Below are 19,731 nucleotides of genomic sequence, written 5' to 3' on the forward strand. Positions count from 1 at the left end.
CTTTTATGACTGTATGGTTGTTACGATGGGCAGAATGAATATTTATCCATGTGTTAATTTCTAATAACAAGGGCTGTTTGTAAAACATGCATGCCCCCCCCCCCACATGGGCTGTCCGTTGTAGTGGCAGACATTGTGTGAATACGTTTTTTGTCACTGTGACCTTGACCTTTGACCTAGTGACCTGAAAATTAATAGGGGTCATCTGCCAGTCATGATCAATGTACCTATAAAGTGTCATGATCCTAGGCAAAAGCGTTCTTGAGTTATCATCCGGAAACATTTTTACTGTTTCGGGTCACCTTGACCTTTGACCTATTGACCTGACAAGAGGGCCATGATGGCCCTGAATCGCTCACCTGTCTCATTAAGATCAGATGAAAACTATGACCTCTATTGTCTACACAATGTTTTTCTATGATTTGACCTAGTGACCTAGTTCCTGACTCTAGATGACCCAAATACAATCCAAATCCAGATTTTATCAAGATAAACATTCTGACCACAGTTCATAAATATTGGATGAAAACTGTGACCTCTATTGTCAACACAAGGTTTTTCTATTTATTTGACCTAGATTTTTACCCCAGATGACCCAAATACAATCCCACCCAGATTTCATCAAGAATTCTGACAAAATTTCATAAAGGTTGGATGGAAACTGTGATCTCTAATGTCTACACAAGGTTTTTCTATTATTTGACCTAGTAACCTAGTTTTTGACCCCAGATGACCCAAATAAAATCCCAACCCAAATTTCATCAAGATAAACATTCTGACCAAATTTCATAAAGATTGGATGAAAACTGTGACCTCTATTGTCTACAGAAGGTTGTTCTATTATTTTACCTAGTGACCTTCTTTTTGACCCCAGATGACCCAAATACAATCCCAAACCGGATTTCATCAAGATAAATATTTTGACCAAGTTTTCATCAAGATTGGATGCAAACTGACCTCTACTGTCTACACAAACAAATTGTTGACGGACGGACGCACGGACACACGCAGGCACGCACAACGGACGCCGGACATCACACGATCACATAAGCTCACCGTGTCACTTCATGACAGGTGACCTAAAAATCTGTGTCGGAGATAAACATGAACAGTTGTGGTTAAAATCCCATAGAAACAAGGGATGTTTGTAAAACATGCATGCCCCTCTATATGGGCTATAAGTTGTAGTAGCAGCCATTGTTTGAATACGTTTTTTGTCACTGTGAATGGTGGTGGTGGTGGTGGTGGTGGTGTAGTAGTAGTAGTAGTAGTAGTAGTAGTAGTAGTAGTAGTAGTAGTAGTAGAAGTAATAGTAGTTGTAGTAGTAGTAGTAGTAGTAGAAGTAGTAGTAGTAGTAGTAGTAGTAGTAGTAGAAGTAGTAGTAGTAGTAGTAGTAGTAGTAGTAATAGTAGTAGTAGTAGTAGTAGTAGTAGTAGTAGTAGTAGTAGTGGTAGTAGTAGTAGTAGTAGAAGTAGTAGTAGTAGTAGAAGTAGTGGTAAAAGTAGTAGTAGTAGTAGTGGCAGTAGTAGTAGAAGTAGTAATAGTAGACGTGGTGGTGGTGGTGGTGGTGGTGGTGGTGGTAGTAGTAGTAGTACTAGTAGTAGTAGTAGAAGTAGTAGTAGTAGTAGTAGTAGTAGTAGTAGTAGTAGTAGAAGTAGTAGTAGCAGTAGTAGTATAAGTAGTAGTAGTAGTAGTAGTAGAAGTAGTAGTAGTAGTAGGAGTAGTAGTAGTAGTAGTAGTAGTAGTAGTAGTAGTAGTAGTAGTAGTAGTAGTAGTAGTAGTAGTAGCAGTAGCAGTAGCAGTAGCAGAAGCAGTAGCAGCATTACAAGACCAATACTTAAGAATGATCAAATGGGAAAAGGTAACCTAGCACTGGCAGCAAATATGGGGCTCATTTACAGGTCAGATTTGAAATCTCTGCTGTAAAATGAGATTTTGAATGAATTAAAAGGAGGCAAATCTGTAATTAAAAGAACATGCATAAACCGTAGTTGTTTCCCTTGTTTGAACCATGCTAAATCCTTACAAGTTTGGAAAGAATTAGGTGAAAAATTTGGACTTTATTGCATAAACACCATTTTCTCAATTCAAGGGGAGGTAATTCTGTACTTCATGGACCAATAATGCTCATTTTGTGTAGGGTTCGTGTCCTCATTGATATTAAGACACTGTGCAAATTTGGAAAGGATCGGACAAAAAATGTGGAAGATTTTTGAAAGTTTTCACAAAATAGGCAAAAACGAATAAACATGCAAAGTTCAACGAGCTCCTGCGGCCATGTTTTTTGACGAATCAAATTTCTTTGAACAACTTTTTCAGGGGAGCCTTCAAATGTCATCCCTGTGAAATTTTTTGAAAATCTGATGAGCGGTTTCTGACAAGAAGATTTTTTAAGGTTTTTACCATATATGGTCATGGCGGCCATCTTGGTTATGTGATCAAATTTTTTTTAACAATTCTTTTGTCCCATGACCTAGGGATGCTCCACATGAAATTTAGTTGAAATTTGCTCAATGGTTTAGTAGAAGAAGATGTTTACAAATTGTTTACAGACAGACGGACGGACGGACGCCGGACGCCGAGTGATCACAATAGCTCACCCCGAGCTATCGCTCAGGTGAGCTAAAAATCAATATGGGTCATCTGCGAGTCATGATCAATGTACCTATGAAGTTTCATGATCCTAGGCGTAAGCGTTCTTGAGTTATCATCCTAAAACCATTTAACTATTTCGGGTCACCGTGACCTTGACCTTAGACCTAGTGAAATCAAAATCAATAGGGGTCATCTGTGAGTCATATCCAATCTACCTATGAAGTTTCATGATCCTAGAAGTATCCGTTCTTGAGTTATCATCCGAAAACCATTTTATTATTTCGGGTCACCGTGACCTTGACATTTGACCTAGTGACCTCAAAATCAATAGGGGTCATCTGCGAGTCATGATCTATATACCTATGAAGTTTCATGATCCTAGGCGTATGCGTTCTTGAGTTATCATCAGAAAACCATTTTAATATTTCGGGTCACCGTGACCTTGACCTTTGACCTAGTGACCTCAAAGTCAAAAGGGGTCATCTGCGAGTCATGATCTATCTACCTATGAAGTTTCATGATCCTAGGCGTATGCGTTCTTTAGTTATCATCCGCAAACCATTTTACTATTTTGGGTCACCGTGACCTTGACCTTTGACCTAGAGACCTCAAAACCAATAGGGGTCATCTGCGAGTCATGGTCAATCTACCTATTACGTTTTATGATCCTAGGCGTATGCGTTCTTGAGTTATCATCCGGAAACCATTTTACTATTTCGGGTCACCGTGACCTTGATATTTGACCTAGTGACCTCAAAATCGTTAGGGGTCATCTGCGAGTCATGATCTATCTACCTATGAAGTTTCATCATCCTAGGCCAACGCGTTCTTGAGTTATCATCCGGAAACCATCTGGTGGACGGACATACATACAGACAGACAGACAGACAGACAGACCGACATGTGCAAAACAATATACCCCCTCTTCTTCGAAGGGGGGCATAAAAACGAAATTATAATTTAGACTTTCTTTCATTCCTTTACTAACTAAACAAGAGGGCCTGAAAGGCCCAAAGTCGCTCACCTGAGAAACAAGTTATTATTGGCACAAATCTTCTGACCAAGTTTAATGAAGATCGGAAAATATATGTGGCCTAGAGAGTGTTAACAAGGTTGTACTATAGCCATATAAGGAAAAATGCCCCGCCCCCTGGCAGCCATGTTTTTCAACCAACAGGCATCATTTTTCAACTCATCCAAGATATTAATGGGATGAATCTTCTGACCAAGTTTCATGAAGATCAGACAATAAATGTGGCCTCTGGAGTGATAACAAGATTTTACTATAGCCATATAAGGAAAAATGCCCCGCCCCTTGGCAGCAATGTTTTTCAAGCAAACATTTCCGTTTTCGAACTCATCCAAGATATCATTGAGACCAATCGTCTGACAAAATTTCATGAAGATTGGACAATAAATGTGCCCTTTAGAGAGTTAACAAGGCAAATGTTGACTCCGCACAACGCACAACGGACGACGGACAAAAGGCGTACACAAAAGCTCACCATGAGCACGTTATGCTCAGGTGAGCTAAAAATGGAACAGTTCAATAAATTATTTCGTCATTTACTCATGAAATCTGCGTGGATGTTGTGTCTATTGAATAATCCGGCCCAGCCAAGGTGCCACTTAAAAATTCGAACAACACATTCAAGAGATACGCAATTCGTCTTATTTTGACATAAAACTAATTAATGATTTTCACATTTTTTTTTAAATTATTTTTAAATTCTACTAGAGAAATAATAAATAAATTAGAATATGTTTTTTTAAATAAATGTGTAACATCACACACGGCCTTACCCCCCCCCCCCCCCCCATTGTTACAAACTGTCACACTTTCTTACACCGCCTCCCCCCACCCGGAGCGTGACATACTTTATGGACGGCCCTTTGTACGTACTTTAACAGATCACGCAAGCCAAAGCTTGTTTGATGGCGCGTTGCTCTTCCCTGTTCACAGCCACCACAACCTTGAAGAACTAATCAATAAAATAAGATCTATAATTCATAAATATCCTTGACTCAGCAAAACATGCACATATGATTACAGATAAACAAGGTTCTCTTTAATGGTATTCGAGTTTCATTTTAGAAGACAATCAGGATCTAAAACGGAACGTTTCAACGCGTGCAAGTACTTTCTATAGGCGTGACGCATGCTATTCGCCTCGTTTATGAAACCTAACGTTATAAGTCAAAATATTTTGCGGCGTTATAATATCATTGGAAAGTAAATATTTCGTTATCATTAAGGTAATCTTGAGCGCTCTTTCCGGAACATTGAATGTGCTGTTTAATAAGTTATTAAAAAGGCACATTTATTAATATTATTAATACTATTATATAAAATTATTTCAAGCGCAAAACGGTTTCGTATAAGGTGTTTGGTTATAACTCTTTTAGAGCAGAAATCACTATACATATCACCGTTCAGTTGTGAAATGTAACACGTATTTGTACTTAATCGAACGAATTGGAAATTATTTATTAGGCACCTTGCACTTAACCATTCCATATAAGATTTCCCGGTATCTTGTCAATGAACTTTCAACGCCGTCGACGCTCTCGTTGTTTACCGTGGGCCGCCTTTACCGTAATATCAAACCTAGAACGGTAAAAGGGACAGAACAATCCGTTTCAAGGTTTAATCATTAATTTTCGTTATATGAAGATTGAAACGAAATATGAACAATGAAATACACTTCGTGTTTTGTTTTATAATAAGTACAACGAAAAACGATATAAAGAAGTTAATTTTGTTTCGGTTCTTAGAAAATCGGAATAAGAACAAATATGCGTTAGTTTTCATGTTTCGTTGTGTCGAATTCGAAACGAAAACAAGAACTGTGTTTGTCAGAAACACAATGCCCCCTATTGCGCCGCTTTGAAGCCATAAATTTGACCTTTGACCTTGAAGGATGACTTGACCTTGACTTTCACCACTAAAATGTGCAGCTCCATGAGATACACATGCATGCCAAATATCAAGTTGCTATCTTCAATATTCAAAAAGTTATGACCAAACTTTAATGAAGGTTAAAGTTTTAGGAGAGAAAAATTCAATGACATTTGACCTTTGACCTTGAAGGATGACCTTGACTTTGACTTTTCATGACTCAAAATGTGCAGCTCCGTGAGATACACATGCATGCCAAATATGAAGTTGCTATCTTCAATATTGCAAAAGTTATCAAACTTTAACCAAGGTTAAAGTTTTGGGACACACACAATGAATGAATGACAGACAGACAGGTCAAAAACAATATACCCCCGACCTTTCGATCCGGGGGCATAAAAAGAAAAGACGGTATATACAAGGACCTTTAAGTCTGTGCATGAATGTATTTTACCGGTATATTTAAAAGTGAACAAGGGAAGAACACCTGAAAACACGAACCTAATTTCCATCAAAGGTACTAAAATTTACGTTTAAACTCAACTGTAACGTGGTAGACTTTCTACAACGTATAACACCTCAATTACAGAGTTATGCAAGTTCGTTGTTTGCTATAGAATATCCGATTGAATCGTAACATTCAGTCGAAACCCCTATTTCTTTTGCAAATGATAAGCTGAAATCTCTCTTTTGAACGTCTATAATTAAGTGGCGTATAAACGTGTAAATATAGAGTTACAGCGCTTGTTGAACATGACACTGAGGTTGACAACATAACTATTTCCCAGGTGTACCTTAATAAATTAGTTTAATAAGATAACACTATACTATTAGTGTAACTATGTCAAGGTATAAGTGATAGAATCGTGATAATTATTGCACATGACACTGTATTTAAAGACAATGTTATATTTCTTGTGTCAACTGAATATATTGTGTAAGTTTTTGATATCAAATACTTATGAATGTCCCCTTTTACCGGGAAGTGTATGTAAACAATTGAGTCCTGATGCCCCCCTCAAAGCGTTAACGTGATCTCATGGCACGCCGATTGTTGAAGACTCGATCTGTCGACCTAGTGCTATTCCAATTAACCCAGAGTGAGTGGCCCTATGAATATAATGGAAGTGTCTCATGACTGCGGTACTTAGTACGCTTAACGTGCTGGTGAAACCGTTCTGGGATTCGGGTTCACGGCTTGTGGCGTCTAGAGTGGCTATAAAGGCGGCGCATGCTGCGAGGAGCGTCTTTAAAAATTGTCAACACTCCCTTGGCGTAGTAACATTGTCCTTTTAAAGGCAACCAGATATGAATTGTCTACCAGTGCACATTAAGGCCTCATGGGCAACTGTGCACTTGTCTATTCGGATTAAAATGATTTCTTGTTGACTGAGGTATAAGTTGTGACAACAATAACCTTTATTTTTTAGAATTCTGTTGTAGTCCATTCTTTGTTAGACTGAGAGACTTTTCCTTAGCTCAACTTAGATATACAAATGTACGTTTAAATGTTTTAAGTTATATGATATTTTTTAATTTCACAACATTCATGGCATTTAATACTATAATATCCATCTTTATTGCAAAAATAAAATTGCTTTATCAACTATTGCATGCAAAAGTATAACACATCTTTTTCTATGTTCAAGTATTGCACCAATCATAGCATGTCATTGTATAACAAAAGAACTTGTAAGTCGAAGTTGTACACAATTACTCGTATGGTAAAGTTTTACACACTTATTTGTATGCTAACATAGTTGGTTGAATATTAAAGTTTAACACAACATCTTGGTTGTCAAAGCTTTAAACAATTACACAATGTAATTGAATGTCAAAGCTTTAAACAATTCGTTAAATGTCATAGGTTAACAAAATTCCTTGAATGACAAAGCTTTAAAAGATTTAATGAATGTCAAAGCTTATTACCATTTCTTGAATGTCATAGCTTAACACCATTCCTGGAATGCCAAAGCTTAACACCATTCCTTGAATGTCAAATCTTATCACCATTCCTTGAATGTCAAAGCTTAACACCATTCCTTAAATGTCATAGCTTAACACCATTCCTTGAATTTCAAAGCTCAACACAATTCCATGAATGTCAAAGCTTAACACCATTCATTGTATTTCGAAGCTTAACACCATTCCTTGAATGTCATAGCTTTACACCATTCCTTGAATTTCAAAGCTCAACACAATTCCTTGAATGTCAAAGCTTAACACCATGCATTGAATATCGAAGCTTAACACCGTTCCTTGAATGTCATAGCTTAACACCATTCCTTGAATGTCAAAACTTAACACCATTTCTTGAATGTCAAAGCTTAACACCATTCATTGAATCTCATAGCTTAAGATAATTCATTGAATGTCGAAGCTTAACACAATTCCTTGAATGTCAAAACTTAACACCATTTCTTGAATGTCAAAGCTTAACACCATTCATTGAATCTCAAAGCTTAAGATAATTCATTGAATGTTGAAGCTTAACACCATTCCTTGAATGTCAAAGCTTTATATCATTCCTTGAATGTCAAAGCTCCACACAATTCCTTGAATGTCAAAGCTTAACACCCTTACTTGAATGTCAAAGCTTAACACCCTTCCTTGAATGTCAAAGTATTACAACATTTATTGGATTTCATAGAAACACACCATTCCTTGCATTTAAACAAGAGCACTGCACAGCGGTTGAAAAGCTTGTCAGAAGAAAAGGTAGAAAGGTAAGTGGCCAGAAGAACTCATCTTAGTGACCTTGACCTTTGACCAAGTGACCCAAAAATGGGTGCGGCATGTAAAACTCATCAAGGGTACATCTATATATGAAGTTTCAAAGTTATAGGTGGAAGCACTTTGATTTAAGATGTTAAAGTTTTAGAGGTCACAGTGACCTTGACCTTTGACAAAGTGACCCTAAAATGGGCAGACACCGGAAGAAAAACGATGAGCTAGCTATGACAATACCTCGAGTATTCTCCAAAAAAAGCAGAGCTAAAAAATAACCTTATTCAATGCATACTGTTTCGAAGTATTATAATTAATGACATATCATTACGTTACACCACTTTCTGCAGATCCAAGTATCACACAAATGTTTGGTTGTCCAAGTACAGCACAATTCATAACTTATGTAAGTATTTCACAATTCCTTGCATGTGCATGTATCAAACGAATCCTAGCATATCAAAGTATTACACCATTATGTTTTCAAACACAGAGGGCAAATCATCTCCTGCTATGCTTTCTAAGGAGATAAGGTCACTTTGACGCTGGAATTCAGTGAAAAATGGTAAAAATCATCATGAAAACAAACTGTAAATGTTATCTCTTTATGAAATTGAAACAACGAGACTGCAAAGGAACTCGTCACCAAAAGACTGTGTTGACCAACTATTGGTTTACACTTCTGTGGTTAACTAGTGCGTTGTCACATGACTAATACTTCCCCATGGTTTTGTCAGCTAAGTTCAATATCAATTAAATCAGGGTAATAGAGGATGAATAACTTGTTTGCTTTACTTCATAGTAATGGCATTTAAAAGTTGTGTTTTAATCTGTTGAGAAAAGTGGAAGTTGTTTGCTGCAAAAAAATAAACATTTTATGCAAATCTGCTTTTCCAGCTATGTTAAAGGTCAAAGAAGTCAGAAACATTTTACCAAGTGCTTTTTTACAGCCACCACTCCAGTCTTTACAAGTTTAGTGAGTCGGGAAAAGCAAAGACGTAGTCAATACGTCACCAGGAACGCTTTCCAACACAGCCTGTGAGGGGCAAATAAACATCAGTCAGGGGTTTGTTCCCAACCATAATTGAACTACGTCGTGCAAAAAAATTGGTACTTTGCCATATGTAGCCAGCAAAGTTCCAGACAAGCCTCTCAGAGCATTTCTTTGGTCAGGAGCTGCCTTGTCCGCTTATTAGCCCTTTGCATGCTAGGAAATTTGTCATCTGCTAAAATGTCGTCTGCTGAATTTCAAAAATTAGCATTTTCTTCGATTTTTTTTCAAAGAAAACTATCAGAAAAGCAAACAAAGCAAACTATCAGAAAAGCAAACAGTTTGGATCCTGATGAGACGCCACGTTCTGTGGCGTCTCATCTGGATCCAAACTGTTTGCAAAGGCCTTCAAAATTCGGTTCCAGCACTGAAAGAGTTAAACCACACAATCTTGCATTTCTTTGCATGGGACAGGTAACCGAATGCTCAGGCTTGTCCGGACCTTCCCTAGATACATGTGACATAAAACCAATTAGCACATGACATGGGTAAATTATGGCAATTTTTGTACATGAAGGCAGAGCTCCAGATAAGGATTTAGTCTAAAGGGTATTCTACCCCCTGATATTATTGTTAAAGCGTATTTTACTCCTTTGTTTCAGCCATAAAGGATATTTAGGAATAATGAGGGGTATTTTCCATTTCCATAGAAAACTGACATTTATAATGCATGGCATGTTTAATCTAGAAATGTTATTATTTGTTATTAATATTAATAAATGCAAACAGAATGAATTTAAATGCAAACAGAATGAATTTAAAATAATGATATGAACAGACTTTAAAATATCTTTAAAATATTCCCACAGGAGCAGCTGGTCGCTTAAAACGTCCCTTTTTTGATCCACAAACATGATGGGCCGCAATTTTTATTACAAGTTTAAAATTACGTACCAAGATTTGTATAGCGTAATGTTATGCACTAGGCCGATTTTTAATGCGTTTTTGTTAATTTTTCAATGCGTAAATACGCAGATACGCATCTTATCTGGAGCTCTGCATGAAGGTCCACTTTTAAATTGTTATTCATACCCACTCAACGAAATTTTAAGAGATTTTTTAAAAACTATTTATACCATGTATCAAATTGATAAGCATGTTATAGAAAAATGCTAACTGCAGAAATGCTTATTCTTGGAAATAATACTATCCTTCTTGAAACAAATTTAATATGAGTAGTTCCCTTCACTCTGGCAAATTATTATTACACATATCAATAATTCTAACGATATGTCAGTAGTGGATAAATAACAGATAACATTTAATTATTGAATAATACAACTTTAGCCTTTGTTGTCACAGCTTTCACTGTTCAATCAACAATCAGTTTAATCAAAGTATGTAGCAATAAGAGAGTAGCAGATATGAACAATATTATTTTGAAAACTTTTGTGTATAACAAACTAACAATTTTCCCTAGAATGGAATGTACTTCGGCTAAAACTCGACAGCTATTCACATTAACTTTTGTTACAATGATGAAATGCCTGTTTCTTTGTTGCATAAATTATACATATATGCAAATTTGAAATTCATATCAGGTCTGAGACTGTAATAGTTCTAAATTGTATAACTTATGTAAAATCAAGTAAAAAACCACCTGGATGTCTCAAATCCAGTTACATCCTAATTGAGTTACCTTCATTATGCTTTGTATTTTTGACAATTATGCTAATTGTCTTACCACGTTATTAAAGCATTCAATTGACTTTCATTGAGGTTTTCTGCACAGGCTGTCTGAAAACATAATTATGTTGTACTTTTGTTAGCATTATCATTTTCATTTTGTGTTATGTTTTTTATAAGTCAATACAATGTATATACATAACTTTTTAAAGAATTTATCAATTTATGTATATGTATGGCATACAATTACAAGCATTTAATTGTATTGATAAATTGTTTTAAACAATTAAACAGTTAATATGCAAATAGAACAAATTAGTTCCCAATAAACTTATGTTATGAGACTTATTATTTACTACCTTCTTAGGCGACAAGGAACATCTAATTTTATTTAATATTGATTTCTTTTCTTTTCTTTTTTTTTCAATTTAAAATTGTCACATTTATTAGAACATGGATCTGTAAGTATTTGCATACTTAAATTCTCAATAATGGATCAATAGCACATGGATACCTGCTGCTTTTGTAAGATTCGCATCATGCTGTATGATACAGACTTCAACACATCTGCAAAATAGACAAATCATTTTCGATAGCATAAATGCTATTTCCTTACAATTATTATTTGATTCATTTGGAATACATTAGGAAGAATATTCTGAATCTTAAAACAACACAGGAATATGAACAAATTAATCTGAGTAAAAAATATTGATAATTTTTAGATGAGATTATAAATCAAATTTGTTTCACTTAACTCATAATGACATCATATGACAAATTTATTGTATGCCTATCGTATTTCCTTATATTAATTACTTGATTCATTTAAAATACAACTTACAGAATATTGTTATTTAAAGTGATAAATAGGATTTATTCTCAAACTTAAAACTAAATTAAAACAAGAGCTGTCAGAGGACAGCGCGCTCGACTATTCAGTACTTGACAGTATAACGTAAGCCATCATGGGGAAATTGTTCATATTCGAGAATTTATTAGACGATCTTTCACAAATAAATAAAGGAAAAAAAAAAATTGGGGGGGGGGGGGGTAGGGGGGGGTGAGAGGGGGGTATAATGTGGGGTGTGGTAATTTATTAGATGATATTTAAAAAAAATGGGGGGGGGTGGGGGGGGTGAGAGGGGGTTATAATGTGGGGTGTGGTAATTTATTAGATGATGTTTAAAAAATTAATTGGGGGGAGAGGTGGGGGGGAAAGGATTCTGGGTAGGGGCCTGGGGTATTGTTTGGGTGGAATCCATTGTGGTATTCAGGTAAGTGTTGTATTGTCAAAGTAATAATAAAATGTGATCATAAATAAAGAAGTTATGGCAATTTAAGAAAAATGTGCAATTATCTTAGTGTAAAAGGGGCCATAATTATTTCAAAATGCTTGATACAGTGATCTGCTCTTGTTTATAGGTTGGGGTCATGTTGGTCAACAAGCATGCAACATATAAAAGCAATATGTCAAAGGATATAGGAAATATTTGGGGTAGTACGCAAACTTTAACATAGATTTTTCAATAATATGCATATTCTAAGTATAAAAGGGGCAATAACTATGACAAAATGCTTGATAGAGTTGTTTGCTCTTGTTTATAGGTTGGGGTGATATTGGTAAACAAGTATGCAAAATATAAAAGAAATATGTTAAGGGACAATAAAAATAAATGGGGTAGTACGAAAACTTTAACACTTGCTGCATATTCTAAGTGGATAAGGGGCCATAATTATGACAAAATGGTTGATAGAGTTGTCTGCTCTTGTGTATAGGTTGGGGTCATGTTGGTAAACAAGTATGCAAAATATGAAAGCAATATGTCAAGAAACAAAGAAAATATTTGGGGTAGTACGAAAACTTTAACATTTGCACTCTAACGCAGACCAACGCCGACGCCGGGGTGAGTAGGATAGCTCCACTATATATATTTCATATATAATAGTCGAGCTAAAAATATTAAATGGGACCACAAATCAAATGCTTTTCATTTAAATCATAATGACATTATATGACAAAGTTATTGTAAGACCTCAGCCCATACCTCATGTTAAATTGTGTTTGTTGCACAACTTAATATGTTGAACAGACCTGCACAGAAAAGTGAGAGTTCCCAACTGTGTAATACTTTACATGTGTTTCTAACATGAATGAATGACAGTACAATTAAATGTATTTTCAAGTTTCAAAAACTCTCATTATATGGGTCTGATGGTACCATTTCTTGTGGACTTTCATTTTAGAATATCATCAACATTTTATAAAATTTGTTTTTCTCACCAAGATTATTTTACCCATTTTATTTGTCTTCTTATCATGCTCTACAATTTTTTGAGCCTCTCAAAATGAATTGTTGGTTTATCTGCATCATTTGCAGCAGGCAATACTTTATTTATGCATCTGGGGTGGTATTCCAGAGGCATCTTAAGTTAAATTGTATTTTTATCCTTAAAATTTTGAATTTGGTTAAAGTGTTTTTATATCATACTATAATAGTTAGGCATTGAAAATTACAGTAAAATTACATCATTATGTCAATGTTTTTTGATGAATACCAAAAAATCATGCATGTCTTTATTTAAACAAGAGCACCGCCTTGCGGGTGCAGACCGCTCATCTATTTTTCTTTTTAAAGGTGAAGGGACTCTCAATTTTAATCACAAAGGAGGGAGGGGTGGAGTGAAGAGGGGTGTATAGTGTGGGGGTGTGGACATTTATTACATTATGTTCCAAAAATGTGGGAAAAAAAAAGCATTTTTTTTTTTAAATTCGGAAGTAGGGGGAGGGGAGGTGGGGGGGAGGGGTTTCTTGGGTGCTATGGTTGGATGGTATTTCAAAAATAAAATAATAACAAGGGACAAAATTGTCACAAAACCAGGTTTTCATTGTGAAAAAAAAATCTGATAAAGGGAGAAAACTCAAACTGAACTTTTGAAAAGAACAAACAAAATTAACCCCCTTTGTAAGTATGTTTTTAAAAAAAATCTATTTTTAGTCGTGGCGACCTTGACATTTGAGATATTGACGTGATTCTTTCGTGCGACACACCGTCTTATGATGGTGAACAAATGTGCCAAATGATTTTAAAATCTCACAATGAATGACATAGTTATGGCCAGGACAAGCTCATTTATGGCCATTTTTGACCTTTGAACTCAAAGTGTGACCTTGACCTTGGAGATTCTTTCGTGCGACACACCGTCCCATGATGGTGAACTAATGTGCCAAATGATTTTAAAATCTCACAATGAATGACATAGTTATGGCCAGGACAAGCTCATTTATGGCCATTTTTGACCTTTGAACTCAAAGTGTGACCTTGACCTTGGAGATTCTTTCGTGCGACACACCGTCCCATGATGGTGAACAAATGTGCCAAATGATTTTAAAATCTCACAATGAATGACATAGTTATGGCCAGGACAAGCTCATTTATGGCCATTTTTGACCTTTGAACTCAAAGTGTGACCTTGACCTTGGAGATATCGACGTAATTATTTCGCGCGACACACCGTCCAATGATGGTGAACAAATGTGCCAAATGATTTTAAAATCTGACAATGAACGACATAGTTATGGCCCGGACAAGCTTGTTCCGCCCGCCCGCCAGCCAGCCCGCCAGCCCGCCAGCCAGCCAGCCAGCCCGCCCGCATTCGCCAATCTAATAACCAGTTTTTTCCTTCGGAAAACCTGGTTAAAAATAAATATTTGTGTTTTTAAACCGTTTCAAACAAAAAGTTGGGGGGTGGGGGGGGGGGGGGGTAAAGTGTGAGGGTGTAGTGGTCATTTGTGAAATGATCTTAAAAAAAAAATAATTAGGGGTGGGGGGGAGGATTCGGGGGGGGGGGGGGGGGGGGGGGTGGGGGAGGGGGTGGGGGGTGAGGGGGGGGAGGGCACGGGGGATGGTTTGCGTGGAGTCTATTGTGGTATGTCAGGTAAGAGTACTTTTGTCAAAGTATCAATCAAATCTAATCATATATAAAGAAGTTATGGCAATTTTTGCTGTACAAAAATCTTATCTGGAATAGCAATTCATGCAAGTGCCCAAAATCAAGTTTTCTCAACAACACTATGTACTTTTGTATAGATCAAGAATACCATAGAAGAAGCCAGGGTTGTCCTCTACCCTTTGCTTGACAGGAAGTGACCTTGCACATGCATGGAAATTGAGCATGGTCAGTAGAAAAAGATGGTAGATACTGGTGAAGATCTGACTGGGACTGTTAACTGCAGGGTCCAGGAACATGTCATGACACTTCTGACGCAAGGAGCTGGCATAGAAAATTATTTTCCAAAACCTATAAAATGGACTAAGCCAGCTAAGGGCTTGCTTTGGGGAAAAAAACTCAAATATGTATACTGACACAAAGTCTGGCCAATTATTGATTCTTTCAAATATGCTATCCATATCATCTGTTATTATTTTATTGCAATACCCATTGGTGAATTAAATAGGCCAGCGCTGTTTGTACTCAGGGGATAAGTGTTTTTTCAAAAGTCTTGCCATAATTTTGATGATAGGCCTTTTGTATAAGATGTTTTTTTATTTATTCTTTATTTACTGACTACTTTAATTTCATAACGATAACCAAATGTGTTCCTCTTTCAGTATAAATATAAACTTGAGTTCAAATTGCAAGTGTCCAATTTGTTAATAACAGACATAACAAGATGTGTTTGTGAAATACTATGTCCCCCCATATATTTGACCTTTGACCTTGAAGGATGACCTTGACCTTTAACCACTCAAAATGTGCAGCTCCATAAGATACACATGCATGCCAAATATGAAGTTGCTATCTTCAATATTGCACAAGTTATGGCAAATGATAAAGATTGACACAAACAAACCAACAAACAGACAGGGGAAAAAAAAACAATAAGTCCCCCAGTATAGACTGGGAGACATAAAAAGTTATCATACAGACTTTATGCGGCATCCTGGTAAGGTCATACATCATGAGAACATTATTATTAACAATCGGGTGATGATAGAACATTTATAAAATCAAAGACAAACGTATGTGTATAGAAAATTATACATAAGAAGCTAAAGAAGCTGTGCTCACCCAATCAATTTCCTTTCGAATGTCTTTCCAGGTTCCCTTACAAAATCAAAATTCATTGTGTCTTTAATACCTGTTAAGTAAAGTAGAACCATATAACTTATGGTATTCAATAGATAAGACACGATATAATACAAAATAAAGTATTTACAAAGATTAAGAATGATAAGGATAGCTATGGTGTACAAAAAGTTGTCAAGACCACAAACAATATAGCAGCAACTCTTTATACTTTTAAACCTAAAAAAGATTATAATAAATGACTTCAATAAGAACTCTGGGAGTTAAAGGAGTCACATGACTACAGAGCGCTTATGTCAGACATAGGCCATAATATTGCAAGGCACACACAAGTCTAACACCTGTGCTCGAGACAAATACTGCATTAAAGGGACCGCCAACCACAAATGACGAAAAATGAAAAGTTCTAAAATACCGTATTTTTGTACAATTATTAGTTTATATTGATTAAAATATCATGACTGGTATATTACATTTCTTGAAAAAAGTTCATATTTTCAGTATCAACGGTAATAAAAGTTTGCGGTGTGAAATCGAAAGTACATCGTGAAAATAGGTGACATAACAATATACACACTATAAATAATGCAAGTAGATTGCTCATTTTATATATAAAATTAAAACAATTCACTACGCATGCCCAATTTGCATTCCTGGGTTTACTACTTGACGATGAGGATCAATCTACTGGCGTTATTTATAGTTATCTGGTACCTATAACCAGTAAAATTTATAACCGAATATACTGAAAATATGAAACTTTTTTCAAGTTGTAATATACCAGTCGTGATATTTTAATCAATATAAACTAATAATTGTAAAAATAATACAGTATTTTAGAACTTTTCTTTTTCGTCATTTGTGGTTGACGGTCCCTTTAAATAAACAAGAGATTGCCAAGCAATTAGGTCCCCTACCGGTGAAACTCCACCATTGTCAGATTAAAAAAATATATATTTGTTGCCATAGCAACCAGAATTTTTGACATAGAAACAAAATGAAATGACGTGCATAATCTCCATATTGCAATCTATCCATGTTTCAAGTTTCATGAAAAAATATGAAGAACTTTTAAAGTTATCGCAGGATTCACTATTTTCAGCATTATTTCTAGTCTATTTATTAATATTTCTAGTCTTTTTGTTGCCATAACAACCAGAATTCTTGATGTAGGAACAAAATGGAATGACATGCATAATCTCCATATTGCCATCTATCCATGTTTTAAGTTTCATGAAAAAATATGAAGAACTTTTAAAGTTATCGCAGGATCTAGAAAAGTGTGACAGACAGACTGACAGACAGAGCCCAAACCATAAGTCCTCTCCGGTTTCAACGGTAGGGGACAAAAAAGTATTTGAGGAAGAGTATTGGTCTAATGCACTGCACATCCCCTAAATGAAATGCATTTGCCTCTAAAGTTTGAAGTAAATATCTTTCATTGTCTAACAAAAAAGCACAGATCATTGCTCATAAAATTAGTGCTGGCTTTGAAACTAAATAAAGTCTTTTAAAAAATAAAAGCTTAGGGATTATGTATATTTTATATGATAAAACAACAAAAATAACAAATCCAGCCCTTCCTACTTGCGCCCGCATATCTGGTATAGTCCATAGCCGCTTCCAGTGTCTGCATGTTGAACAGAAGTCCACTCCATGGAAACCAGCCTGAAACATTGAGATATGCCTTCCAATTGAGTCCCAGACCAGACAATACACAATTGAAGCGTACATTTAATCATAAAGAATGCTTTACTACAGTATAACACTCAAGGAACAAATAACTATTATATAGTAAAATCCATTATCAATGTTTTATGCCACTTTTTTGCATGTCATTGAAAACACAAATTTAATAAATACAGAAATCCCAATACATTAACAATGTGATAATGACTGGCATGTTATTTTAAAGGCATCTTTTCACGGTTTGGTAAATTGACAAAATTGAAGAAAGTTGTTTCAGATTCGCACATTTTCAGGTTAGTTATGATATCTGTGAGGAAACAGTAATATTGAACATTTGCCATGGTCTAATATAACCATTATATGCATCTTTTGACGATTTAAAAACCCAAAAATTATAAAGCGTTGCAACGCGAAACGATTGAATAATTTGGAGGGTTCTGTTGTTGTCAGTTAAATTTGTGAAACTACGAAGATTGCTTATATAACGTATAAAATACGCATCTTATGTATGCTTGGCAGGACAACTCAGTTGGCTAATGCGTTTTTACTTCAGGACTCTGGGAGTCACTGGTTCGAGCCCTGCTGCGGGCGACTATTTTTTCCTTTTTTAAATTTTATTTTTGATTTTTTACTGGAGTTTTTAAAATTTAATGTTTACATTTATCAATATAAAGCATTTAATGACAAACTTCAAAACATGCCAAAATCTGTGAAAAAGGCCCCTTTAAAATCACAATATAAATGATACAGTTACAGTCTGGACAATTTGCATTATGCCCACTGTGAAATTTGACCTTAAAGTGATGCTTTGCATATGAGCTAGATAAACAAGTGTTGTCTCCATACAGTCGACGTCATTTGTGGCAACTTTGCAATTTATTTTAAATTTGTCGGAAAAATAATCAAGTTACTTCCTGGACTAGATTTGGTTTACATCTAAATAGAAAGAAGGTAGTGACGTACTTATGGAAAGACAAATGGAGAAGTGAAATAGTTAATGCTTCAAACTTTGTGCCAAAAAAACTAAACAATAACAGCAGTCTCCATCGGAAGACAGACAGACAGACAAGACAAGACAAGACAAGACAAGACAAGACAAGACAAGGCAGGCAGGCAGGCAGACAGACAGACAGACAGAGCGATCACTATATGCCCACCTTCGGGGGCATAACAATCATGAGACAAAGAAAGTGGGTAAGTTAATTATCTTTTAACACACAGTCATATTCTAACAGGTTCATCAAAATGATTTTACCTATCGATAGTGAGATTGAATGGTTGATCTTGCAAGGATCAGCCTTTTATTATTATTCAAGGGCTTAGCGTTAGAATAATAAGTGGAAAACAGTATAAGATATGAAAACAAATGATTGATCTATTGACTTTGTGAGGTAACCTATTCAAGTTTGTCATAATTTGTATACTTTATACATGCAAATAAAATGTATTAAAATTATTCATTTTAAAGTCCAGAAAGTATCTTACAATAAATGGACTTTTGTAGGGCAAACCTTCTTACACATTTACCTGTTTCAATGTACTCAATGGACTGGTTTTCTACCACACGGCAAGGGAAGTTACTCATGACTTTGTCAACATTGGTATGACAGTTATAGTCCTTGATCCCTGAAATGAAGAAAATAAAATACCATGCAAATAGTTTTGTATTGGTCACTAAATAAAATTGTTTGCATTAAAACATCAGGTATGAACTGTTTAAATATGTATATGAAAAAAATAGCATACAACCATTAACATGTGCTTGAAGTTATTGGTGGAAATTAAATCTTACACGTTTAAATTGTCCATTAATTCAATATAATTTGCTGAGGTATTTATTAAGTTTCTATTTATTTTATTTAAGAATTGAAAAGCATTTTTCTGCATTTCATCGGTGTATGAACTGTCGGGAAAATTACGCCTAATTTGCATAAATTAGGTGTATTTCTCCCAACAGTTCATACACCGATGAAATTCAGAAAAATGCTATTCAATTCTTATAATTTCAACACAAAATGATCTTAAATCTGAAATTCTATCGTGGCAAGGGTCA

The 19,731-nt window shown here is 35.5% G+C and overlaps 1 protein-coding gene across 1 annotated transcript in view; it reads right to left on the reverse strand.

The window, feature by feature from the left end:
* Positions 1–7,057: 7,057 nt before the first annotated feature.
* LOC127855754 (telomerase reverse transcriptase-like) overlaps positions 7,058–19,731 on the reverse strand; it is a 46,699-nt gene continuing 34,025 nt past the window's right edge. Inside the window, exons 7-14 of the mRNA XM_052391561.1 lie at positions 19,206–19,304; positions 17,577–17,657; positions 15,972–16,041; positions 15,001–15,173; positions 11,413–11,465; positions 10,957–11,009; positions 9,155–9,257; positions 7,058–8,766 (exon numbers count right to left, since the gene is read on the reverse strand). Of these exons, the coding sequence (XP_052247521.1) occupies positions 9,224–9,257; positions 10,957–11,009; positions 11,413–11,465; positions 15,001–15,173; positions 15,972–16,041; positions 17,577–17,657; positions 19,206–19,304 (563 nt within the window). The 3' untranslated portion in view covers positions 7,058–8,766; positions 9,155–9,223. The remainder of the gene's footprint in view (positions 8,767–9,154; positions 9,258–10,956; positions 11,010–11,412; positions 11,466–15,000; positions 15,174–15,971; positions 16,042–17,576; positions 17,658–19,205; positions 19,305–19,731) is intronic.

Source organism: Dreissena polymorpha, chromosome 13 (genome assembly GCF_020536995.1).
Source record: "Dreissena polymorpha isolate Duluth1 chromosome 13, UMN_Dpol_1.0, whole genome shotgun sequence".
Classification (NCBI taxonomy): Eukaryota; Metazoa; Mollusca; class Bivalvia; order Myida; family Dreissenidae; genus Dreissena; species Dreissena polymorpha.